The following is a 26,788-nucleotide window of genomic DNA, read 5'->3' on the forward strand; positions in this document are numbered from 1 at the left end:
TAATTGCCATTTTTAATACTTGTTACATTAATTGGGATTTTTAGGTTTGAGCTATTTCATCTTAACATTAAGCACTGTCATAGAGTATAATCACATTGACCCAATTCAAGTAGTTTTTGAGGAGATAATCTTATGAAAAGACCCAAATTGTTGATTTGAATGCATATTTTCTTTGTTGGAAAAAAATTCAAATTATTAGTGCAAAAATGTGAAATTACTGCTTTATTTTTACACCTTGAAGGTAAAAGTGGCTTTGGCCCTATCTGATCTTGTCATTTATACTAAAGCTGAGAAGTTCAGAGACTTTAACTATTCAAGAGAGTATCAACAATTCTATGAAAGTAATTCTATTGATGAGTCAACAGCTCGAAAACTTTCCAAGTTAAAAGGTAAATTCCTATGGTTCAAACAGATGAAATGTTTAAATGTTATAGTCACTGCTAAGGTGTCAAGATAGGTCAATGGAATTTCTAAAAATTACATTCTCATAAAATTTCAACATATTTAGCATATTTTAAAAAGGTTGTATGCCTCAAGTACATTAAGTTTTATTTTACAGAACTCAACCAATAATCAACTTCTTTAAATCATGAAATTTTAATTGAGACTGTCTAGTGTGGACACTTTGGTGGCTGGGGCTGTGGTGAGTGTTTTACATGGGAGGGCAGAGAGTGACAAGTCTGCACAGAAAGGCAGAGCCAAAATACAAGTAACATGAACTTTGTCCTGAAATCAAAGGGGAGCAAGAGAAGATTGAAATCTCAGGAATTACATGATTTCTGGTGTGTTTTTGAAAGAGGCCTCTGATAGCCACATAAGGGTGAGACTGTCTACAGGAAAGAGATGATGAAGGCCTCAGTGAGAGTGGAACCAGGGTGAACTCTTTGGACTCAGTAGGATCTAAGAGGTAGAGTTAAGTAGACCTGGAGGCTGTATGTCTGAGGTGAAGGAGAGGGAGGAAATCGCACCCAGGCCAGACTACCAGGTGTCTATGCTGTGTGAGCATTGCCACAGCACACTTGTAGAGGGACATTTGTCTCTGTATCTCCTTTTACCTATGTTCTGATTCTAAATCTCAGGTGGGTTATTCTGTTTGGTAGAGCCCAGATGCAACAAAGCCTGGGAAACACAATGGGAAACAGACCCTGCCTTCTTCTCAGACTTATATGGCAGGGAATATCCTCAATTTAAAAAGGAATGGGTCGCTAACTCAACAGTCAGGTGACTCTCCAAGTGTTTCTAAGAAATTGCAATCTACCATCTTGTGTAAAAATCAGCACCTGCAACTGACTTGAGAAAGGCTGTTGGCTGTTTGGAAATGTGGATTTTGATATATTTGTTGGTTAACCTCATTAGGCTGGCCACTGGTACTATGTGTTTGGAGGTATATTTTAGCTTATCTCCTTAAACTTCCTATTAGAAAGACCCTGAATATTTTAGACCTTGGATGTTTTTGTTTTTAAATTGCAGATAGTGACCAAAATCACTTCAGTAGGCATGGACCAAAGTTAAAATAATGTAATGTAATATAATGTGAGTATATTTATGCAGTGAGAATATTTTATTTATAAATTATAATTGTGTGTGTGTTGGGTTGTGATACAAATATACTGTAAAGTCTTGTCAATAGAGTTTGAATTTGAATGATCTACTTTATTATTCCCTGTCCTTTAAAAAAATTGAATGTTCTCTGTTCTTCATGGGGACAGGACCTTTAGGTACAGCAAAAGTAGTAATAATTTGCTCACTCTCATTATATTAAACACTTGCTCAAACACTGAAAAGGGACTGGCTAATTCTGAGTAGAGTTATAAAGTGTAGGATCACCATTTCTTTGGATAGAGTATAGAGTATTTTTCTTGAACCCAAAGTCAATAGTAAATAATTAGTGATATAGGCAAAGGTCTACTGCAAGGAAGTTCATCATTATTAAAAACATAATAAACATTAAGTTTATAATAAGGAAAAATAAGAAACAGAAATGTTCATACATATATTTTTTTAGTCATCTCTATATATAAAAGCCTAAGTGACCATTGCAACTGAAACAACCAAACGGATGGACAAAACAGGCTGCGTGGGGCAACCAGGCCAGCAGGGGTGTTAGTGAGGGACAACCAAATGACTGGGCAACGGGCTGCATGGGGCAACCAGGCCAACAGGGGGGTTAGTGAGGGCTGACCAAATGACTGAACAACAGGCTGCGTGGGGTGACCAGGCTGGCAGCAGGGCAGTTGGGGGTGAGCAGGCTGGTGGTAGGGGGGCAGTGAGAGGCAACCAGGCTGGCAGGGGGGCAGTGAGGGGCGACCAAATGTCCGAGCAGCAGGCTGCATGGGGTGACTAGGCTGGCAGAGGGGGGCAGTGAGGGGCGACCAGGCTGACAGGAGGGCATTTTGCGGTGACCAGGCTGGCAGGGGGGGTCAGTTGGGGGTGACCAGGCTAGCAGGGGAGGCAGTTAGGGGTGATCAGGCAGGCAAGCAGGTGAGCAGTTAGGAGCCAGTGGTCCCGGATTGTGAGAGGGATGTCCAACTGCTGGGGATCAGGCCTAAACTGGCAGTCGGACATCCCCCAAGGGGTCCCGGATTGGAGAGGGTGCAGGCTGGGCAGAGGGGACACCCCCAGCCCCGTGCACAAATTTCGTGCACCTGGCCTCTAGTTAAAAATAATGTGGTAGGTGAATATTATTGAAGTGGAATAATTTTCATGTTATTTTAGTAAATAAAAATAAGTTCATAAAAGGGAATAAATAATATGATTCAATTAAAATTAAATATGTACATGTGGCAAAAGAATAGAAATATTTATACCAAGATGTTATCAGTGGTTATTATTTTAGTGAAAAGATTATATGTGGCTTTATTTCTTATTTTTAAAATTTGACTTTTTCATTTATCTAAAATGAAGATGAATTGTATTTGGAATAACAGCATATTTTTATTTCTAATGGTTAATCTCAGAAATAGCAAAAGCATATTATGTTAAGAGTACTTAGTGATTATTCATGCTTATTACCTTGTAGATGAGAAAAATTAAGGCCCAGAAGAACACATTTTACCTAAAGATAAACATCTAGCTTAGGACTGGATAAGGGATCATGATACTGGGATACACATGCATTTATACATGAGTAGCTTCAAAATAAACTTTTATCTCAGAGAGTGTATAACTTCTAAAAATGAGAGCTGATAAAGTTAACTGTAATTAGTGTTAACTTTAGTAACTAACTTTTTACTTGATAATGCTTCCTAAAGAATAATATTCAGGATGAGTATGACAATGGCTCTGCTCTAGTTTGAGTAGCAAATACAGTGGGCCATAGGCATTAATCATTTATCCCATAACTGGTCACCATATTAGAAAGAGTAGGTATTGCAGAGAAACATAAAATTTGTGTTAAAAAATTTGGAGTGTCCAATAGTAGAGAGTGAAAATTAGTTTTGCATCTCAAGTGATTTAAATAGAATATATGAAGGTGAAGGAATTACGAAGTACAAATTGATTATTACAGGCTAGTCATGAAGATGTAAAATACAGTATAGGAAATATAGCCAATAAAATTTTAATAACTATGATGTCAGGTAGCTATAAGATTTATTGGGATGATCACTTAGTAAGTTATATAATGTCCAATCATTGGGGTATATACCTGAAACTAATATAATATTGTATGTCAACTCAAATTGAAAAATTAAAAAAATGATTGCATTAAAAATAAAGTGTCAAGAAATAAAAATAGAAATGTAAAGAATATATAAGTAGAAACAAAAAATATATAAATTCAAATAAACAGTGTGTGTGTGTGTGTGTTAATGTACACTACAAGTATAAACCTTATCTCAGTAAGAAAAACAATTGAAATCATCAGAAACATTGGGAGGTAGCAAGTTCTTTTTCAGTGGAAGGATGCAAACAGAAATGGAATAAATTTGGGGGGAAGATGTAGTGGTGACTGGGGTTGGCAGCTGAATTGGATAACTTTAAGGTCCCATTCAACTATGGGAATCTATTAAATATCCAACTGAGTTAATAATAGCATCATAGAGTTATATGACTTATATATGATTATGTCCTAGTGTGAAAACCAATGTAAGGCAAAATCTGGAATGATACTACTTTTATTTTTTAAAAATGAATGCATTTTGGAATTTTATTTGTCCTTATGTCAAAATGAAATTAATTTAGATATAAAAAATTCCCCCCCAAGAAGTCCCTCAAACATGTTATGGGACTTAACATTCATTTCTCAAGTGAATGATTAATGTGCATAAAATTGTGTGATAAATTATTATTACCTTCTTAATAATGGTGAATTACACTGTCAAATATAAAGGCATAAATTTATTTTGATTTACATGAATTGCAAATATTTTTGTGAAGATAACACATATAAAAATTATTGAATTATTGTAGAATTATATAATATATATAAAGTAGTTAATTTAATTTATTTGAGAAAAATTCACAATGTTTTAATAATTTATTTTTTAGCCCATGATTTTATTCTTCACACCATGAAGTTCATTACCAGAATATATCCCAAAGCACTAAGAGCAGACTCTTCTAATTTTAATCCTCAAGAATTTTGGAATATAGGTTGTCAAATGGGTATGTTATAAAGCAAATTGAGTTTTTTGCAAAGATAAGGTAAAATGAATTTTATAAATTAATAAAAGATTCTTGGAAAGAGCTTCTTTTGAAGATTTTGTTTTGGCCCTGGGTGTTTTGCATTCAAGCAATAATGATGAATCATTGGTTTCAAGAGTTGAAGTTATTCCTAAACATGTTGGAGAGGGCAAGTCTAGGTGAAAGTTGGGGGCATGGAATAAATTAATGAAGAGTTAGCAAGGGAAGTGTAGGAAGGGAAAAAGAAAACCAAAATTGCTGTAAGAGGAGAATGAAGATTAAGTCTTTTGCTTGAAAGATTTGCTAAGGGCCTCTTCAAATTAAGTAACCTCTACCTTTTACACATTACACTAACTGTTGCATTCATAGTTGAAAAGTGAATGAGATTGCATAGCTTTATTATTTTTCCTTATTAGACTCTGCCTGTTCCAAATTGGTCAGCTGGTATAGCACTGGCACTAATAGTGCCAAGTTTTAACCCTTTTGCTACAGGACTGTGGCAAGGCCTTTAGGTTTGAAGAGATGAGGAGAGAAGGGTCAGGATGGTGGAGGTGGGGTTTTGGGAATGGTGGAAGGTGATAATGCATATAGTGGCTATTTACCAGGTTATATGGATGTATTCCTATATTTTAACAACATTATTGCTCTGTCTTTTTTTCATTTTCTCCAAAGATAGCGGTATCTCTTTGGACCTGAAAGTTTATGATAGAGTTGGTATCTTTCCTTCCTGCATTTAATGTAGTGATTTTCTTTTTTAAAAATATATTTTTTTATATAAAAAAAGGGAGAGGGAGAGAGAGAGATAGAAACATCAATGAAGATAATCATAGATTGGTTGCCTCCTGCACACCCCCTACTGGGGATCGAGCCAGCAACCTGGGCATGTGCCCTTGACCAGAATCAAACCCTGGGCCCTTCAGTCTGCAAGTCAACTCTCTATCCACTGAGCCAAACCAGCTTGGGCAATGTACTGATTTTCTTTATTCTCATATTCACTGGCTGTTATCTGACATGTACATGGTTGTTCTATAATATATATTGTGTGTCATTTTGATTCTTTGACTCAAAACTATAAAATAATTTACAGATTAAACTTTGAAAATCACCATGTTGATATAGGCATGGCAGGAGAAAATGTTTATGAATCAAGAGTTATTTGACTAATGAGGCTTGCTCTTAAAATGTTTGAAGATATATAACCCATGATTAGGTTTCGGTGATTCTATTAACTTGTTGTTTTTTGTTTTTAGCTATTCTATTTCCTGACCATGTCAAAATACTTTTTTTCTCACAGTGGCCTTAAATTTCCAGACCCCTGGTATGCCTATGGACATTCAAAATGGGAAATTTTTGGATAATGGTGGTTCTGGATATATTTTGAAACCACGATTCCTAAGAGATACTGAAACAGAGTTTAATCCACAGAAAACACCAGAAGACAGCAAGCCAGTTACACTTACAATAAAGGTAGGTGAAGTTTTTCTTTTCCTTTTCTGGTTATTGTATGTTAGATAGTATACATTAATATTTTGAGTTGCATTGATTTCCTTTAATGCTTTTTAAGATTCTGTTGATGTGTTCAGCTATTACAGGTGGCTGGTATTTTAGCATCCTTCCATATCCAAAAAATGTCTTTCTGTTGACTTTTTTGCATGAATGATGTGAATAGAAATATTGAGGTTAAAACTTTCTTCTCTCTGAAGTTCATTTATATTATTCCATGGTCTTTAGGCAGTTTATATTGTGATAGAGAAGTCTGAGTTCAGCCCACTTTTTCCCTGTGGATATGCTGTCCCCCACCCAACTCCCTTAAGTTTAAGGACTTTTACTAGACAATGCTAGGAGCTATTTGCTTTTCATTAATCTCAGAATTAGACTTTTGCAGTTCAGAATCCCTCCCCCCTTATATTTCTGAATATTCCTGATTACTTAGAAACTAAAAGTATTAATAGAATTTCTTTGAGTATCTTCTCTTCATGTTTACTAATTTGTGTCAACTTCATCATTTTCCTGTTCCCTTGGCATTTGATTTTTCTCTCTATTTGATTTTATTCTTTACTGATTATAATGTCGATGTGAATTTTCATCTGCATTATTGGTTTCCCCCTAATTTTCATTTACCTCATATCGCTTACTTTATATTTCTCCCAGCTTCTATCTTATTATCCCGCCTCTCATCTTTTGTTTTGTTACATCCTGTGTAATTTTGGAGAGCATAAGCAGCCGTTTAAAATGTATTATTCCCCAGAAAGTCTTTTTAAAAACGTTCTTATTCTTCTATAACTTAACTGCTATTTTTGTTTCCTTTTTAAAAATTTCATCAATCTTAAAAATCCCAAGCTTCTGCACTTAATTATAAACAATTCTATTTTAGATTGTATCTGTATGTGTTGTTTGAAAATAAATGGGGTGAGTGTGGTCTCCTTGGTCCCTCTCTCTATTTATGTGGTTGTTCTTAGAACCATATGAATCATCTCAGATTCTATGCTGGAATTTTGGTACTTTGGTCAATTTTATTGTGTCTCATGTTAAGACTGAGGGTAGCTCTCTGCTGGCTCTGCTGGCTGAGGAGAAAGTTCTCCAGCCACTGTTACTGGATGTCACGGGGGCAGGAAATACTAAAACCTCCAGACTGCGCATCTCCCTCTATTCTTCCCATCTTAGCCCTCTTCTCTCCTGACATAAAGTTGCAGGATTTGGGGGACCACTTCCATCCACTATAGGCCCTAGCCAATTTGTCCCATCTGAGAATGGGAAGAAGTTTAAGAGCTGTTTACAAGAGATTAATGTGGGAAGAGAGTACATCAAAGATGAATGGGACAAAAATGATTCTGGCCACAGCAGGAAATGGTGCCAGTGAAACATATAGCTGACTTTTCTCCGGGTTCTTAGGGATTTTGTGCCTCTAGAATAGTCACATCTAGAAATTGCCTATAGCCCCAGGTCAATTAGTTGGCATTCTTTCTAGAATCTGCCAAAGTATTATACATTAAGCTTACTTTACAATGTAATTATAACTTCGGTATCCCTTTTGTAATTTTAATACAAAATAAGAAAGATTAATAATTTTTTCTTTTCCTTTTTTTGGTTATTATATAAGCTCAATAGTATACATTAATATTTTGAGTGCCATTGAATTCCTTTAATACTTTTAAAATTTCTGTTAATCTTTATAGACAATATAGGTGGATGCTACTTCAGCATCCTTCCAAATCTGAAAATACTCTTTCTTTTGCTTTTTGGCATGAATGAAAAATACAAATAGTTGCATTATTCTGGTTGTTTTAAGCAACTAGTCTCTTTGTTCTAGTTCTAGTGAGAATAGATGAATCAGCCATCCTTTAAGATCCTTTCTTACTGCACACAAAACTTGCTGGGTTTCTGTGGCTTTTCTGTCTCCTTTTTTTTTTCTTCCCTGCTAAACAATTCTTTCTCACTTTCATTTGTGGGTTCCTGTTTCTGTACCTCCACTAAAATATTTATGTCACCTAAGGCTTTTTCTTAATCCTCCCCTCAAACTAAACATTCTCCTTGTGTCCTTTTATATACATTCATGATTTCAACCACCAACAATACTCAAATCCTTAATCTGGCCTCATTTTGGAAATATAAAAGTATATTTTTAATAGCCTACTTAACATCCATACCTATTTTATCACTGTTCTGTCAAACTTAAAATAGTAAAGCCTAAACATTACTTTCTAGTCAAATATACTTTTATGTAAAGCTCAGGGAATTAAGTTGAACTGGTTCATCCCATTAACTCAGGTTGAAAAATAGGGAGGCATTTTTCTCTCCCACATCTCCTTCACTTCCTATGTCCAACCATCTCTAAATTCTATGGATCTGACTTCTAAATGTCTCCCTTATCCAGTCAGCTGATCTGATGTTATTTGCTGCTGTCCTATTTTAGGAATTTGTTACCTCTATCACTTCTATTCTTTTGGCTTCCTAAGGAGTTTTCAGATAACCTTAGTTCTCTTGATCCATCTTTCACAAGTTGAAGAGAGAGATTTTGCTACAATGCTAACCTTATCTTGCCTACTTAGTATTTATTTGTGTCTCCTGATTGCTTTCTTAGTCAGGCCATGGCATACTTCTCTAGCCCCATCTCTCACTACTTCTAGCCTTTCACTTTGTTCTTCAACCATAAGGAAGCCTCCTTTTCTGTCCATGATGACACTTCCATGTATCGCGTATGCTGTTTTCTTTGACTGAACTCTTGTTCCATGCTTATTGTGTGCTGGCTCATTTTTTAAGACATAAGAGTCACTTCTTTTTGGCAGCTTTTCCCTACACTTAATTGTGTTCATTTTCATTTTGTAATTTCCTTCTGTGTTTATGACACCCAATGCATGCATATATTAGACACTTACCACACTGTATTATAATTGTTAATTTGCTTACAGTACTTGTCATTCTCCCCCACTTGACGGAGGGTCTTTTAAGGGCAAGGACTGTGTTTTCAATCCTTATCCACAGTACCTGACACCAAGTGCATGCTCAGGACATGCAGGTTAATTGAATGGATGATTTCTTTTTCATGCTTAATGAAGAGACTATACATGCTTTTTTATTGAGAAAGCAAAGATGGACAATAGCTAGTATGCACAGATGTTTACAAAAGCCATCTGTTTGTATTATAAGAGGTCTCATGTAGGGGAATGAGTGACATGTTGTGAAACAGACAGGGTTAATAATTTTCCCACAAAGCTGCTGCCCTGGCCATGTGGGTCTTCCCTCCTGCTTTGATTATTCTAAGGAGATTTGTGATTACATTATAACTTGTACAAATTGTGGAGGGCATGACTTGGGAAAAGACCTAGTTTTATTAGCTTTCTGATGCCCTTGATAATGTTATTCAACATTTGTGGTTTAGTCTTTGTCATCTGCAAACTAAGAGTTTTGAATTAGGTAAGTTATTTTTGAGCTTATAAAAACTATGAAGCCATTATTTTAAGTTCCAAATCTTATGCATAAGCCCAAGAGATGAAAGCAGAGCTACTGAGGGCTTCTGTTTGACATCCATCCTCTGCAATTGTCCCTTGAAGGGTTTTGTGAGTCAGAGTGCATAAACTATTTGAACAATAATCTCTAAATTCTTTTTCAGTTCTTATATGCAATCATTATTATTTAGTTAGTTAGACAATTTTCTTTTGGACAGGAGGTGTACCAATAGAGAACCTTCTCCATATTGGTAAGGAACTATTATCTGCAGAGCTGATATTCAGCTGGTGGGCTCTGATATTGGTATACTAGTTGCTTATGATCAATTTTCTTTCTAATTACATTAATGTCTAATTATGCTGACTGATCACTGCCCATTCCATACTGGTTGCTAAATATTTGCACCATCACTCTGGTTTCTAGGTAATGCCATAACATATGGATGAAGAAAAGGAAAAATTGGGGGGTTTCTTTTTCTTTCTCTTCCTTCCTCTTTATTTTTCTTTTCAAACTCAAATTTTTATTTGTTTCTTTTTAGTATAACCTTCAAAAATTGAAGTCATACCTAAATTTTTGCATTAGCACATTTTATTAATTAAGAAGACTTCAAATATTGATTTTTGTTCAAACTTTATTCCTTAAAATAAAATAAGTTTTTGCTTCCATGATTAGCTTGACTAATAAAAGGCTAAGTGAAACTAAGTAATAGTTTTTTAAGCATTTTTCTGTTACCTGGTTTCTAATATGCATGTGAAATACTGAATTTAGTCAGACTTAGGTTAAGTATGATAATATAGACAACAACAGATAATATAAATTTGTGATAAATTATCTAAACATATAAATTATACTACCATAAAATGCTATCTAGGAAATAGTGATGCTTTTTCTTACACTTCAGAAGTAATAATGATAATGCTTCTAATTTTTGCTATATATATATATATATATATATATATATATATATAATATGAATTTAAAAATAATCCATGCTGCAGATTATCTCAGCCTGAATTACAATTGAAGGTGGTCATACAATGCTTTTAAGATTGCTTTTTAACAGTCATAACAAGCATTTTTAAAATAAAAACACATGTTGAACCATAAGCCCTGGACAATGTGGATTCTATTATAATCACATATTACTAAAACGGAATAATTTAGACATGTTTCTGGTATTCACGTATTGGTACTCGAGGATAAAAGTACATTTTAAATTTTACATTATTATACACTTACAATGTTTTTAGGGAAACTGACTTAAAATCGGCCAATTTTTTTTTACAATATTTATTTATTTATTTATTTATTACTTTTTTAATTGTTTTATTGCTTAAAGTATTACAAAGAGTATTACATATGTCTCCTTTTTTTCTCTCCCCTTGACCTTCCACTAACCTCCCCCCCCCCCCAGTGTCTTGTGTCCATTGGTTATGCTTATATGCATGCATACAAGTCCTTCGGTTGATCTCTTACCCACCCCCCCAACCTTCCCTGGCCTTCCCACTGTAGTTTGACAGTCTGTTCAATGCTGCTCTGCCTCTGTATCTCTTTTTGCTCATCAGTTTATATTGTTCTTAATTATCCATAAATGAGTGAGATCATGTGGTATTTTCTTTCATTGACTGGCTTATTTCACTTAGCATAATGCTCATATTTTGTTTTGAAATTAAATGGTGCTGCAGTTTGGTATTGTGTTAAATTCTTGTACTCAAATATTTTTGCACAGGTTATCAGTGGTATCCAGTTGCCTCCCAGTATTCATTCATCATCTAACAAAGCTGACACATTAGTGATTATAGAAATTTTTGGTGTTCCAAATGATCAAGTGAAACAGCAGACTCATGTAGTTAAAAAAAATGGTGAGCTCCTAACATATTTCATTGAACTTCTATTAGACTTCTTCTTGAAAAGCTTAAAAATTATATATTGATAGAGTTTTGATATCTAATATTCATAAGGCAAAGGTTTTGCATTATGTTTGAGATGATAGAAGTGTTATATGCAGCAAAAGCAATTTGATAATAATTTAATGTTATTTAGATATATTTTCAGATTACAGATACAAAATTTTATCTGAAAAAATTATACTTTTTTCACTTTTACCTCCTTTTTATGTTTTCCCAATATCACTGAAGTAAGGGAGACATTTTGAGGACTGAAAATCTACTTAGCTTCCAGCCTCCATGTAAAATGAAGAACTCGTGATTATTCTGATAGAGCATGTTACACATTTGTACTTCACTGCTTGAATTATTTTAAAAGTCTGTGGCTTCTGACTCAGGCTAAGGCTTCCATAGAAACCTACTCATACAGTATTTGGATTCATAATCCAGTCATTTTTGCCAGAAGGGAAATGTAGGAATGGAAGAAATGACTTTGGTAAGATTTTCAGTGTTCCAGGGTCTCATGATATTTTATGTAGTACAGTACTGACATTGTCATTTCTTCCCTGAGGTTGAAGTCATTCAGGAAGTTAGACAAGTATAGAGTCCTGGGATTGACTCTTAGTCAGATCACCTTGGAAGAAACCTTGGAACTGATATTTGAGTCTAGAATCTTCTTTGAGTTGATATCCCCAAGGTATAGTGTACTTCACTTCAGAGTCTGGAAATATGCTATAGGCTTAATGACACTGACAGAAAAGCAGGTGAAGTTATATTAGTTTTTTTCTTCTTGGGTGATAATCCCCTTTGATGCCTACTATCTGCCTATTATGTTAAAAGCCTAATGCTAAGTACCAGGAAACTTTAAATCTTGGTTTATTAAGTGTGTTATTTTGTCAGTCCCAACTAACTGTGTTACAAATAGCTCATAGTCCAGTATGGGGACTGAAATACAAGTAAAACAATTAAAGCAAAGAATTATTAGTGCTTTAAGAAAAGTATAAAGAATTGTAGTGGAAAAAGCAAATTTGGAGAAAGTTCTTGGAGAGTCAGAATTTTTTAAAAAATATATATTTTATTGATTTTTTAGAGAGAGGAAGGGAGAGGGATAGAGAGTTAGAAACATCGATCAGCTGCCTCCTGCACACCCCCTACTGGGGATGTGCCTGCAACCAAGGTACATGCCCTTGACTGGAATCAAACCTGAGACCTTTCAGTCTGCAGGCTGATGCTCTAGCCACTGAGCCAAACTGGTTAGGGCAAGAGAGTCAGAATTTTTTACAGAGATAGAGGACAAGAGCATTTAAGGCAAAAGGAATAATATGAGTGATAAAACATGGAGAAAAAATTCAAACATACTGAGGAAAAGTCAAAAAGTTCAAGATGAGTGGAATACAGGTTACTTAAAACAGATTAGTTAAAATAAGAAAGTTCTATTGGAGATGGTCATGTGATTGTGTGTATGAGAGACAGAGAGAAAGAGAGAGGGAGAGAGAGAGTTTATATTAAAGTAGGGTTGGAGGAGGTAGAATCAATCAGTATAAGAATTTTGTGCTGACATTAGCAATATCTATAAAGAACTGATTCTTAAACCAGTCCCTTTATGGGATTATTTCCCCTCTTAGAAAAAGGTAATACAGTCATTATTCCAACATGAGTCACTTAGTTCAATATTTTTGTGGGAATCCTGTATGACTGTCTAGTAAATTCACATTTGTGACCACAGACAATGTATAATTAGCCACAAATTCTTCAATGCTTCTGGAGATGTAACTCAAAGAACAAAAGCTATTGACATAGCAGGCATAGCATTGCCTTTGTCCATGAAAAACAATGCATATTTTTCTCTGAACCTCTGAGTATTTATTAAGTGATTTCTTTATTATATTTGATCTGCATGTGAATTTCTTTTTTTTTTTAAATATATTTTATTGATTTTTTACAGAGAGGAAGGGAGAGAGATAGAGAGTTAGAAACATCGATGAGAGAGAAACATCGATCAGCCGCCTCCTGCACATCTCCTACTGGGGATGTGCCCGCAACCCAGGTACATGCCCTTGAACGAATCGAACCTGGGACCTTTCAGTCCGCAGGCCAACGCTCTATCCACTGAGCCAAACTGGTTTCGGCTGCATGTGAATTTCTTGATTCCATTAAATTATGCTTAAATATTGGATGACTAGAGGCCTGGTGCACAAAAATTTGTGCACTTGGCGGGGGGGGGGGGGGGGGGTGCCTCAGCCTGGCCTGTGCCCTCTTGCAGTCTGGGACTGCTCGGGGGATGACCACCTGCTGGCTTAGGCCCGCTCCCTGGGGGATCCGGCCTAAGCTGGCAGTCAGACATCCCTCTTGCAGCCCAGGAACCCTCAGGGGATCTCCACTTGCCAGCAGGGAGCAGACCTAAACTGCAGTTGGACATCCTTAGCACTGCTGAGGAGGCAGGAGAGGCTCCCACCACCACTGCTGTACTGGCAGCTGTCAGCCTGGCTTGTGGCTGAGCAGAGCTCCCCCTGTGCGAGACCACTGACCACCAGGGGCAGCTCCTGCCTTGAGCATCTGTCCCCTGGTGGTCAGTGTGTGTCATAGTGACCAGTCACTCCCAGTTGTTCTGCTGTTATGGTCAATTTGCATATTACCCTTTAATTATATAGGAGTGCTTGGCCAGCCTGGGTGAGGGGCTGATGGCTGTTTGCAGGCTGGCCATAACCCCTTCAGTGCGGGGGCGGGGGTGTCCTGCTTAGGTGCCTGGCCAGTCTGGGTGAGGGACTGATGGCTGTTTGCAGGCTGGCCACAGCCCCTTCAGTGGGGTGGGTCCTGCTGAGGTGCCTGGCAAGTCTGGGTGAGGGGCTGATGGCTGTTTGCAGGCTGGCCACAACCCCCAGCCACCCAAGCTCCCAGTGGAGGCTGGCTGGAAGCAGGTCTCTGGGATTTATTTGTCTTCTATAATTGAAACTTTGTTGCCATGAGCGGAGGCCTCAGCCAGCTCAGGGCTGGTGGGAAGTCTGGCTTCCTCCATCGCCCGAGCAACCAAGCCTCCTGCTTGCTCCAACTCTGTGGCTGCCGGCCACCATCTTGGTTGGGTTAATTTGCATATAGTCGCTCTGATTGGCTGGTGGGCATGGCTTAGGGCATAGTGAAGGTACTGTCAATTAGCATCTTTGTCTTTTATTAGTGTAGATTTGGGTCATGTTGCAACACAATTGGATTTCTTTTTTGACAAGAGATTGTTGTTTGGGATGATCTATTTTGCTAGAAACATACATTATTCATCAACTTTGTACTTTAAAAATGAGCACTTGGCCCTAACTGGTTTGGCTCAGTGGATAGCGCATCAGCCTGTGGACTGAAGGGTTCCAGGTTCGATTCCAGTCAAGGGCATGTACCTTGGTTGTGGGCACATCCCCAGTAAGGGGTGTGCAGGAGGCAGCTGATCGATGTTTCTCTCTCATTGATGTTTCTAGCTCTTTATCCCTCTCCCTTCCTCTCTGTAAAAAAATCAATAAAATATATTAAAAAAATAAATAAAAATGAGCACTTAGTCAAACCAAAGATCAAAAGCTGGCTTTAGAGCACTTACTATCTAGCTTTCAGTCCCACAACTGTCCAAGGTGCTCTGCCCACGATAGGACCTGGTATAGAAAAGCAATGTTACTTCTTCATGTCTCAATTCTTTGTTAAAGAAAGGCCTAAACACAGAAGTCATATTACATAATGATTAAACATTTCTGCTCTTAAATCAGACTCCATTTACTTGAGGTCTTAACCTGTCATTTAATGGCTGTGAATCTGAACCCTTAGGAAATTATGTAGCATCTTTCTGGATCAGTGTTTTCATCTATGAATGTGAGTAACAGTTACCCTGATGCAGTTGTGAGGATTAAATGACAGTATCTACTTAAAGCGCTTGCCCTAACTGGTTTGGCTCAGTAGATAGAGCATTGGCCTGTGGACTGAAAGGTCCCAGGTTCAAGTCCAGTCAAGGGCATGTATCTTGGTTGTGGGCACATCCCCAGTAGGAGGTGTGCAGGAGGCAGCTGATCGATGTTTCTCTTTCATTGATGTTTCTCTCTATCCCTCTCCCTTCCTCTCTGTAAAAAATCAATAAAATATATTTTAAAAATAAAGCTCTTAGAATATTGCTCAGCAATAATAAATACTCAAAAATGTTGTTATTGTCATTATTTTCTCAGTGAGTGAGTTAAATTTAAAATGATCTAAAACACAAGCTACTGTTATTAAAGTATTGAAGAGAAAAATTTTGGGAGAATAGATGTCACAAAAATTTCCCTATAAATATTGTTTATGATTTTTTGATTCTATCTATTCCTTTATGTTTCAGCTTTTAGTCCAAGATGGAATGAAACGTTCACATTTATTATTCAGGTGCCAGAATTGGCATTGATACGATTTGTTGTGGAAAGTCAAAATATAATAGCCGAAAATGAATTTCTTGGGCAATATACTTTACCACTTTTATGCATGGGCAAAGGTAATATGCCTAAAAGTAAGATGATTGTGCTGACAATTATAACTTTTTACCAAAGACAAACTTTGATATACCAAATAGCTCTATCCATGACATCCAGATATAAAGGAGATTTTACATATTGACACATGTTTTCTCTTGGTGAAATTACAGAAATGTGTGCTCATATGGGATATGGGATTGGGGTATGGGATCAATAGGCAGACTAATTAGACAAACTTGGCATGTATGAGCATTTCTGTACATGGATCATAGCTTTGTGTTTCAGCTAGGAATAGTCACGGCTACCATAACAAAATGAAGGATGGGAATCCAAGAGAAGGGAGAAGCAGTAGCTCATTCTTCCCACCTCAGGAGAAGAGACTGGGAGCTCAAGATGATCCTTTCTGGACTCTTTTCAGGGCTGCCTGTTTATTGCATCACCTTACGGGCTGATTTACATTGTACTCCCAATGACCTCATCTCAATATGCTTACTTTTTCAACACCATGTGAGATATACCTAGGATACAGAGTCTGAGGCAGAAGGGTGGTGGCTAATTTTGGAGACCTTGCACTTTGAAGGGAGTTGCTGAGCTGTGTCCTCAGTATAATTCAGTAGAAAACCAGAATAGAAACTTATTTTATTTTGTTGAAAATTAATATGCAAGATGAATAAAACTATGTAGGCAGAGTTTTTATGGTATGCTTAGTAAAGATATATTCTTTCTCAGTAGCACTATCGGGGCCATTGCTGGTTAATTTCTTTTTATTGTTCTAATTAGATATGATTTTTTTTTTTTTTTTTTTTTTTGCAGGTTACCGTCGCGTTCCTCTGTTTTCCAAATCTGGGGAGGATCTCGAGCCTGCTTCACTGTTTGTTTATGTTTGGTACATCAGATAGCAACTAATCATATCTGACCCATTGTTAGCTACATATCACAATAAAATGGCCAAAATAAATGTTCATATACATTTTCCCTTTTTTTCAACATACACACACATAATTATTTATAAAAACAGAAATACTGAGCAAATTCATTTGTAAATATGCACAACAGTGCACAACAGAGCAGTGGGGGAAAGGACATAGAGAGTTCAGCGGCTCCTGACTCAGTGTGGTGTTCTTGTCAGGCAGTTTCTCCTGCCCCTTTTCTGTGGAGGCTGTGCTTCCAACTGGCTTGTATCATGTTAATTAGTAGAATTTACAACATTTAAAAATATGTCTGAGTGCACAAGATATGTTGGCAAATATTTGACAGTATAAAAGAAATGTGAAATCAAAGAGTGCTTTAACTTCTAGACACCCGCTACTGCATATTGCACTGGGAAATAAAATTTCCAGGTAGTATTTTGTGTTCTTGAGCAATTAGCCCCTGCCGTCTCAAGCTGGTGCTTAAATGCTGTGCACTGGTTTTGGCACCTAGTAATCACACAGACATATTTATGAGTGTTTATGAAATTGATTTGGGTTCCAACTGTATTCAGGTTCCATGTCTATACAAGAGATCTGTTATGTGGATTTACATTTTGGATCTTTGAATGAATTTTCAAGGACTCTGAGTCTGTACTAAATGTACTTTGGAGATTGTTTCTTTTAAAAATATATATTTTCATTGATTTCAGAAAGGAAGGGAGAGGGAGAGAGAGATAGAAACATCAATGATGAGAGAGAATCATTGATCGGCCACCTCCTGCACGCCCCACACCTGGGATTGAGCCGGAAACCTGGGCATGTGCCCTGCCTGGGATTCGAACCATGACCTTCTGGTTCATATATCAATGCTCAACCACTGAGCCATGCTGGCCAGGCTGAAGATTGTTTCTTGATCACAGATGAGGTTCCTGTGCTGTTTCATATGCTAAACCTACTACCGTTAGTAGGACTTTATATGTGGAAGAATATAGTTTTCTATTAACTGTTCTTAAAAGAAAAGAAATAGGCTTATTAATATTTATTCCACCACATTGTTGCATGGCAGTGAGGTGAAAGCACTCAGCAAAATTTCTGTCAAATTACGGGGTCCTCATAGGTATTAGTTGATTTTAAATCTGAACTTATAACTAAAATAACAAAAACGACTACCTGAGATGTACACTGATGCCAGAAAAATACAAAATACTCATCTGTCATGTTTTACTATTGCCATAGTTTACTCTTGAAAGTAAATATTCAAAATAAAAGTGCCACTGGGAGTTCACATATCCAAACTAAGTAGGAAGAAATGTCCCAAATCACTCAGTGCAGAGTCATCCGGATTCTCCCTCGTGGGCTCTCTGCATCAAAGATCAGGGTGCACTCTTCCCCGTGGAGATGCACAGCCAGAGGGGTGCTCAGTTTTGCTAGATTATGGAAGGGTTTGACTTACATCATCTATTGTGCAGCCTAACAGTAGGTGTGATGTTCACCCCATTGGCCCACGGCTTTAATTTTCTCTAACTTTCTAAAGCCTTTTGAAGACATGGAATTGTATGAGATTTAAAGATTTTGATCAGATGAGTTTGTAGGAAGGTTCAATTAATTCAGCAGGATACACTTTTTAAACATCATTTATACTAACAAGATTTGAAATAAGGGAGAAAAAAGGATATATTTTCTTTCTCACTTTTTCTTGGGTATCAATAAAATTCCAGTCACTAACTTTGAAGACCAAATCTTTCATTTTTTTTTTAGCATTACACTCTACATGAGAAACACAGCTTTGAAAGGAAATATTGGATTATTTTATTTTCTGTCCAATAACCTGTGATGTGTTTAAATATATCTTTTTTTGTGTGTATAATTTACCACTGACTTTACCCTTTAAATTGAACAGGCATCATAATCATCATCATCAACATTATCATTATTATTTTCTCACAAGAACTTTTAGCAGTTACTACCCATAGAAACTCCACAGTCATGGAATGTTCTTACATTAGAGAAGATTTGGAATGGTGTAAGAAGCCAGCTTTGGTATGTGCTTTCTATGCGTAATTCACTTGTAGGAAAAAATAGTGTTGGCGAGTGGAAGGAAACAGAAGAAAAGGCTAAGTGAACCACTGGGCTGTGACAACAGAAGACCTTTTAACTTTTATTTTTTAAAAAAAATTACTATTATTTTTTAATCCTCACCCGAGGATATTTTTTACTTTTAGAGAGAGTGGAAGAGAGAGGGAAAGAGAAAGAGAAATATTGATGTGAGAGAAACACATTGATTGGTTTTCTTGGAGGAGCCTGCAACCAAGGTAAGTGTCCTTGACCAGAATCAAACCTGGGACCCTTTGATCAGCAGGCTGAGGCTCTGTCTGCTGAGCCAAACTAGATAGGGTGACCTTTTAACTTTTATACTCTCAGTTTAAATGTCAGTTCCTCAGGGAAGCCATCATAATTTTCGGGATTAGGTTATATTCCTTGGTTGATGTTTCCATATAACTAAGAACTGATTTTGCAGGATCAGAGAGGCTTTCATGTTGCTAGGAGCAAGCCTGCCACTCATGGTTAGGGCATGCTGTTCTCCTGTTGAGCATAAACAGTTTCACAAAGCAGTAACACCGGCCACAATCACTCTGTGACCTTAATGGATCAAGAAAAAAGCAAAATCACTCTGTAATCATGCTTCAACACATGAAGTTGTTCAAGTTGATAAAATACAAACCCTATAAAATAGTACAGTCTCAGCTCTCTTTTGGGCATTCTGACCAATAACTTGCATCAGTTGTACATTAAAGGTTTTTAGTTGACTCAGATATAACAATATGTGTTCTAAGACCAGGGTTAGCCAACCCTTTAAGCAGATTTGGTTATATGAGCCTCTTTAAATTGAAGGACACACAAATTGAATGGAGTGCCAGGCATAAGATGCTATTCTAGACTGTGCAGGCTTCTGAGCTTGTTAGAAACTTTTATGGAATTGCTTGTACAATCAAAAGTATCATCTTATTTCAGGGCAATTTTTCACTAGATGTGCAATGAAGATTGAGCCTGGGGTATTAGGACCGGGTTGTTGCAGAGGAGGTAGTAAATAACAGTTGCTGAGAATTAAGTTAAAATGAGGAGACAGCTGTATTTTCTCATTAAAAACCAATAACACCAAACAGTTTCCTGAAATAATATATGCTAATTTGTCAAACCCAGGAAGTATCAAAAACTATAAAGCTATAAATCACGGTCAACCATGAAATAAAACAATCTCTCTTAATTGTTTTGGTTCTTTGGAAAGAACATCAAATCTCCTCTTTCCTACATCATTTCTTTAAGGCTGTGCATACCATAGAATTATCTGCAATGGTGGAATTGTCATATATCTTCTCTATCCAATTAGCTCCATGTAATTATTTACCACTTGTGATATGACTAATGTGTACAGTAGCTAGTGCCACTGAGGAATTGAATTTAAGTCACGTTTTATTTCAATTAATTTAAATTCAAGTAGCCACATGGGGCTGGTGCCTACCCTATAGATGGGATAGCTCTGGAGTGCTGGACTCTCTTCTGCTCCTGAATATTAAGCTTTCTCCATTATGCTGGCTCACTCACACATCATCCTTATTATCCACAGATGCCATGATCATATTCTATTTCTCCGATCTGTGACTATTTCTTCTCAACCCTCTCACTCTATTAGCGATTCAATCTAATAAAATATATAGTATCTTACTTGTATAGCACTTAACAGTTTATCAAATACTTTCATATACATTATTTAGTTTCTCATATTAAATATAACTATAAGCTATGTTTTTCCTAAGTGATTTTCCCAAATGAAAGTTTCTTAGCTGCTGTGATCAAATAAAGGAACTCATTTGAAAAAACTCTTTGACAATATAAACATTGGTGATTTTGGTGACTGGCTAGAAAAAAAATTATTAAAATGGGTCAGAGTGATAATGTGAAAGGAACACTGAATTGGTCATCAGGAGACTTCTGTCTGTCACCAGTGACAATAATGATAATATTAATAGGAATAAAGTCATGTGTTATTTACTAACCATATTCCAAGTATAGTGCTAAGTGCTTTATATGCACTAACCAGTTTAACCATCATAGCAATTAAACGAGAATTTGCAGAAGGAGACACTAAAGATTAAAGAGCTAAGTAATGTGTTCAAAATAATATATTGAAGATATCCTGGGTGGGCCCATCACCTCTCATTGCTTACTGAATTCTCTTTAAAAGTGAGGTTTCTGCGGAAACCGGTTTGGCTCAGTGGATAGAGTGTCAGCCTGCGGACTCAAGAGTCCCAGGTTCGATTCTGGTCGAGGGCATGTACCTTGGTTGCGAGCACATCCCCAGTGGGAGATGTGCGGGAGGCAGCTGGTCGATGTTTCTCTCTCATTGATGTTTCTAACTCTCTATCTCTCTCTATTCCTCTCTGTAAAAAATCAATAAAATATATTTTTTAAAAAAGTGAGGTTTCTGAACTAGATAATGTTTTTCATTTCCGGTTCTCTATGACACAGACAACTGGGATGTCTAATTAATAATCTGATTTTCAGCAGTGTTCATTCTGATACTGATGTGTATAATTTTTGTGATTGTGGAGAAATGTAGCAATCAGAGATAGAAAAACTCTTGAAATATTTATTTCCTAAAAACTTTGATTTTATATTAATCTTGTTCATGGTAGCATATTTCTATTTCACTTTTTTATATTTGTTATGGACTGAATGTCTGTGTTCCTCCCAAATTCATATATTAAAGCCTTCACTCCTAATGTAATTGTATTAAGAGGTGGGTCTCTGGGAGCTAATTAGTTTAGATGAGGTCATGAAGATGAGTCCTCAGGATGGAATTAGTACTTTTATAGTAAGAGGAAAAGACACCAGAGTGTCTTCTCTCTGCCATGTGAGGATGCAGTGAGAAGGCAGCTGTCTGCAAGTCTGGGAGAGAGCTCTCACCAGGGGCGTCATCTGCTGGCACCTTGATCTTGGACTTCCTAGTCTCCAGAACTGTGAGAAGTAAATGTCTGTTGTTTAAGCCATCCAGTCTATGGTGTTTTGTTATAGCAGTCTGAGCTGATTAAGACAGTATCTTCTAGAATCTCACTGTCAATATGAATTAGATTTAAAATAAAGTTATTATATCTCCCAAACAGATATATTATAAAGATTAAATAAAATAATGTATGTAAAATGCTTGCTACTGTGCCTGACACATAATAAATATGCAAAAAAAATGTCCATAAGACTAATTGAAAAGAAATATAGCCCAGGGGTTAAGAGAATGGATGCTAGCACTTGATGTCCCAGTCTTATATCCCCTGCTCCCTACTAAGGGTGGGACCTTGGGCAAAATACTCATTTTTCCTTTTTTCAGTTTTCACATCAGTGGAATCAATAATCATTGTTACAAGGATTAAATTTTTAAAATGTACATAAATAATTTGGAACAGTGCCTGAAACTTGAATCCCATATACATATTAACTATCATCACTAATATTATTCTCATCATTTTATTGCATTAGACTTTTCAGTGGGGGAAGTTACTCTGAGAACTCACCAGGAGCTTCTCTTCTATTCTCGTATTTTTCTCACATATCAACTGATATTTTGGGTTTCTGCTCACATTTATAATTGGAAATCAGAATTTTTGCCTGAATGAGCTCCTTCTACATGAGTGGGCAGATGTGCATCAGAGAGCAGAGCAGGCCTGTGATATGTCTGTAGGCACATCCCTGAGCAGTAAGTGTAGCTATGAGTACTTCTACTCAGAGAGTAATAAATGGTGGTGAGTTGGCCTGTGGTGAGCAACACCTTACAGAAGGGAAATGAGTCACACCAGGATCTGTGAACTTCCCCCGGATGTTGGTCCTATCGTCCCTGTGTCAGATGATGACTGAGCAGCAGGCATAGTCTCCTTGGGGAAGGCCAGGGGCTGTAGGGCTGCAGCCCTGGTGCTTCAGTGAGAATAGATGGTGGGTATATTAATACTGCATTTCAGTCCCTGTCTCAAATGAAGAATTTGGATGCTGCATGTGTAGGTTGCCTTCTACCTGATTTTCAATAGATAAGCCAGGCTTTCCTTTCAAAAAAAATTCTTTGATCATCTCAGTAGGAGATTAGTAAACTGGTAATCTGGTAAAATGCTAAAGATGTATTAGATTCTTCATCTTTTCAAAGAATAAGTTCTGTCTCATCAGTATGGAACTTCCTGGTGAATGTGAATCTATTTTATAAAACCGATGTATTTCTACTTAAAAAAATACCATATTTAATGTGATATTATATAAAGGACATTATTGTGGGTATAGATGGACTTCTTTTTCTCTTAAATTCATTCTACTATTAGTCCCTGAGAGACACAAGAGAGCATAATAAAGAGGTGGAAGAGGTGGGGGAGTTTCTGATAATATGGGTTGAGCCTAAGAAAGAGACAGAGATTCTTTAAGCATAACTATCAGTAAGAGATGCTGACTGGATATTAATTTTGACTACATCAAAAGTCTGATTATATTTTCAGTATTATCTTTTGAGGTTGTCCTCAAGTGAAAATCTTCCCATTTCTTCTATTCCTCCTCTGGATCCATAGTTTGCCCCAACCTTTCACCCCACCCTCTACCTTGTTTTGTTCACTGGGAGAAGAATCTGGTGGAGACCTGGGCTGAGTCCTCCTCTATGGCAGAATGGTGTGGTAGAAATTGCATGGACTTGGTGGTCAAGCCAGAACTGGGTTTGACTACTGGGCTCAAAGACATTTCTTAGCCTTTCTGAAATTTTATTTTCTGTCCACTTCATTGGACTTTGTTGTTGCTTCTCATTATAGTAGTTGTTTAGTGAATTTTCTGAACTAGTTTTTAAGAGTCTGTGTCCTTTATTGTGTATAGCCACTGAATTCTCTGTGGTCAACAAGTGATTTCGCAAAATTTTTCTTAACTCCCCGGAACAAAAAACACACCCACAAACAAACAGTAAGACATGAAAACTAAAAATCTTCCAGTTTTGTATACAGCCTCAGTTCGGTGTGTTGGGGAATGCCTTTAACATTCAGCATGGAAGCTTGCCCCTCTATCTTAACCTTCACTTCTTGTTTGAATAAAGCCTGAAGGTCAGCCAGAGATAACAGCTTTTCGCCTTCTTGGGTCTTTTCTGAACATGCCCCTGCCGTGGGCATGTGTGTGTTCTTACCATTCCTAGGAATATGTGAAAGCTTATCCATGCCCTTTTCTGCAGAACTTCTCATTCCCTAGCCTTTCTTCCTAGACTTTTCAATTAGTCCATTTTTTTTGTCCAACTTGTTATCCGTTATCCCAGCAGCAGTGGCTAATACAGTTGACCATAAATGTCTTTCTTTTTTTAAAAAAATATTTTAATTTATGAGGGGAAAGAGAGAGAGAGAGAGAGAGAGAGAGAGAGAGAGAGAGAGAAACATCAATGATGAGAGAAAATCATTGATCAGCTGCCCCACACTGGGGATTGAACTCTGACCTCCTGGTTCATAGGTTGATGCTCACACTGGCTGGGCACCTTACATGCTTTGAATAAATGCTCCCTGAGTAGCCACCTCAACAATGGGAGAGATCTGAGTTAAGTGAAATAAACACAAGCCCTTTGAGTCTGTCCTTCAGGAAACAGCAGACAAGTCAAAACAAACAACCAACATTCTCTTAGAATAAGGTCTATTCTACTTCCTTCCATATTAGGAACCTATGCCAGGCAAGTGGGCTATTGCCTTAAAGGGTTTCACCAAACTGGGGAGCAGGGGATGGGGCCAGGGTTAGTTAAATGCCACAGGCTCTGTTATTAAAATTCACCTGTTTTCTTGATTAAGCATTATTTTGTTGCTGTAAAATTTAATTCGTTTTTATAGTTATAATAAAGTTCTGACAATTTATTTTTTTGTGGAGGAATGGGCCTTTGGAGTTCCCTACTCCACCATTTTTGCAGATGTCATGCTCCACAAATATTAACATCTAATATTAGTATGCTGCATTTGTTACAATTAATGAACCAATCTTGATACATTATTTTTAACTAAAGTCCATATTTTATTCAGATTTTCTCCAATTTCCCTTTTTCTGTTCCAGTTCCCATCTAGAATACACATTACATTTAATAGTCATGTCTCCTGAGGCTCTTCCTTGCTGTGACAGTTCCCTTCAGATACTCTTTGTTTTTTTATGAGTTTGACACTTTTGAGAAGATCGAGACAAGCATTTGGTAGAATTTAAGTCAACTTGGGATTTGAGTGATGTTTTCTTCATGATTAAACTGGAGCTATGAGTTTTTGAAAGAAAGACCTTAGCGGTAAAATGCCATTTTCATCAAATCTTATCAAAGGTACATACTAGCAACATGACTTCACTTTTGATATTGACCTTCATTACTTGACTGACATAGTATTTGTCAAGTTTCTCCATGTAAAGTAACTCTTCCCGCCCCCCACCCCCCCAATTTCCATAACATACTCTTTGGAATGAAGTCACTATGTCCAGTCTATACCTAAAGAGCAAATAGCTATGTTCCATCTTCTAGATGTCCAACATCTACGTAAATTATCTGGAATTCTTCTACATTGGAGATTTGTGTCTTTCCCTCATTTATTTATTTATTTATTTACCCAACTATTTGCATCAATATGGACTCATAAATAATTATTTTGTAGTTTAGATGGTGGTTTAATACTACTAGCCCAACTTGTCCCAGCCTTGGTCATTGGGAGCTCTTCCAGTTGTCTCCTTTGTCCAAGGTGTAGTTTTCACCCCTATCACCACATTTGTTTCAGCTGGAGGATTACTGGCAGCAGGTTCCTTACCTGAAACTCCAGTTGATGTCTTTGAACATTGGGAGTCTGGTGAAGATTAGTATTCTTGCCATCTGGTCTTCAAAACACTTTCTTTTCCCAGTTCTTAAATTTCAGAAATCTTTAATAGTATTTTATTTAGTTAAAGTCTTTTTCTGAAGATGTGGGGAAAACCTTTGTTATTCCTAGCCTTTTATTGTTTCTATTTTCTTTTCAGATAATTTCAGCTGGGTCGATAACCTTTTATTCAACTTTTTTTTAAAAAATATATTCTATTGATTTTTTACAGAGAGGAAGGGAGAGTGATAGAGAGCCAGAAACATCAATGAGAGAGAAACATTGATCAGCTGCCTCCTGCACACCCCACACTGGGGATGCGCCCGCAACCAAAGCACATGCCCCCGACCGGAATCGAACCTGGGACCCCTGAGTCTGCAGGCCAATGCTCTACCCACTGAGCCAAACCAGCTAGGGCTTTTATTCAACTTTTTATAGTCGTCTTTTCTCTAGCTCACATAGGAATAACATAGTTTCTTGGACCTGGGTACCTTTTTTACTTTTCCCTTTGCTCCCTGGCGCAGACAATTGTTATTCTAACTTTCTTCTCTGAGTTTTGTTTGAGAGAGATAAAGTCAGTGAGTTCCATGTTTGTTACACATTTCTTGTTTAAACAAGTCTTGACTATCTTGATCCTCTTGAGTAGGATATTTCCACCTAAAATATAATGTTCCAATCAAACCAACACCTGATCCAAACCAAGCCTTAATCTCTAATCACCTTGTCTGATTTCCCTTTAATAAGTCCCCTCTTTGCTTTATTTCCTCATAGAATATCAGTTCCATAAATTTTCTAGATATAGTTCTTCAGAGCATCCCCTTGGCAGTAATTCTGTCCCTTTGAAACACATGCAATAATTCTTTGAGTCCTTTACACTTATCTTCCTGGATTTTCCTCTTGAATCTGATTTGATTTTCTTAACCACTTAATCACTCTGTCCCAGTTTTTAAGGGATGATTCTTAAGACTGCTACTGTTTTAAGAAGGATCATTTTTAAAATTTCTGATCTTAGGTCTCTCTGAGATATCATTATATTTGCTTTCCAAGGCATTTACTCTTTTTATTTGATTGATTTTTTTTTTTTTTTT

The 26,788-nt window shown here is 36.9% G+C and overlaps 1 protein-coding gene across 1 annotated transcript in view; it reads left to right on the forward strand.

Annotated features, from left to right (window-relative positions):
• The window catches only part of PLCZ1 (phospholipase C zeta 1), a 42,534-nt gene extending 25,710 nt beyond the window's left edge, over positions 1 to 16,824 (forward strand). Inside the window, exons 8-13 of the mRNA XM_070407824.1 lie at positions 238 to 389; positions 4,489 to 4,605; positions 5,918 to 6,090; positions 11,300 to 11,432; positions 15,796 to 15,945; positions 16,739 to 16,824. Coding sequence (XP_070263925.1) covers positions 238 to 389; positions 4,489 to 4,605; positions 5,918 to 6,090; positions 11,300 to 11,432; positions 15,796 to 15,945; positions 16,739 to 16,824 — 811 coding nt within the window. The remainder of the gene's footprint in view (positions 1 to 237; positions 390 to 4,488; positions 4,606 to 5,917; positions 6,091 to 11,299; positions 11,433 to 15,795; positions 15,946 to 16,738) is intronic.
• The last annotated feature ends 9,964 nt before the right edge of the window (positions 16,825 to 26,788 follow it).

This window comes from Myotis yumanensis, unplaced genomic scaffold (genome assembly GCF_028538775.1).
Source record: "Myotis yumanensis isolate MYYU_CA2020_CCGP unplaced genomic scaffold, mMyoYum1.0.hap1 SCAF_3, whole genome shotgun sequence".
In the NCBI taxonomy this organism is placed as follows: Eukaryota; Metazoa; Chordata; class Mammalia; order Chiroptera; family Vespertilionidae; genus Myotis; species Myotis yumanensis.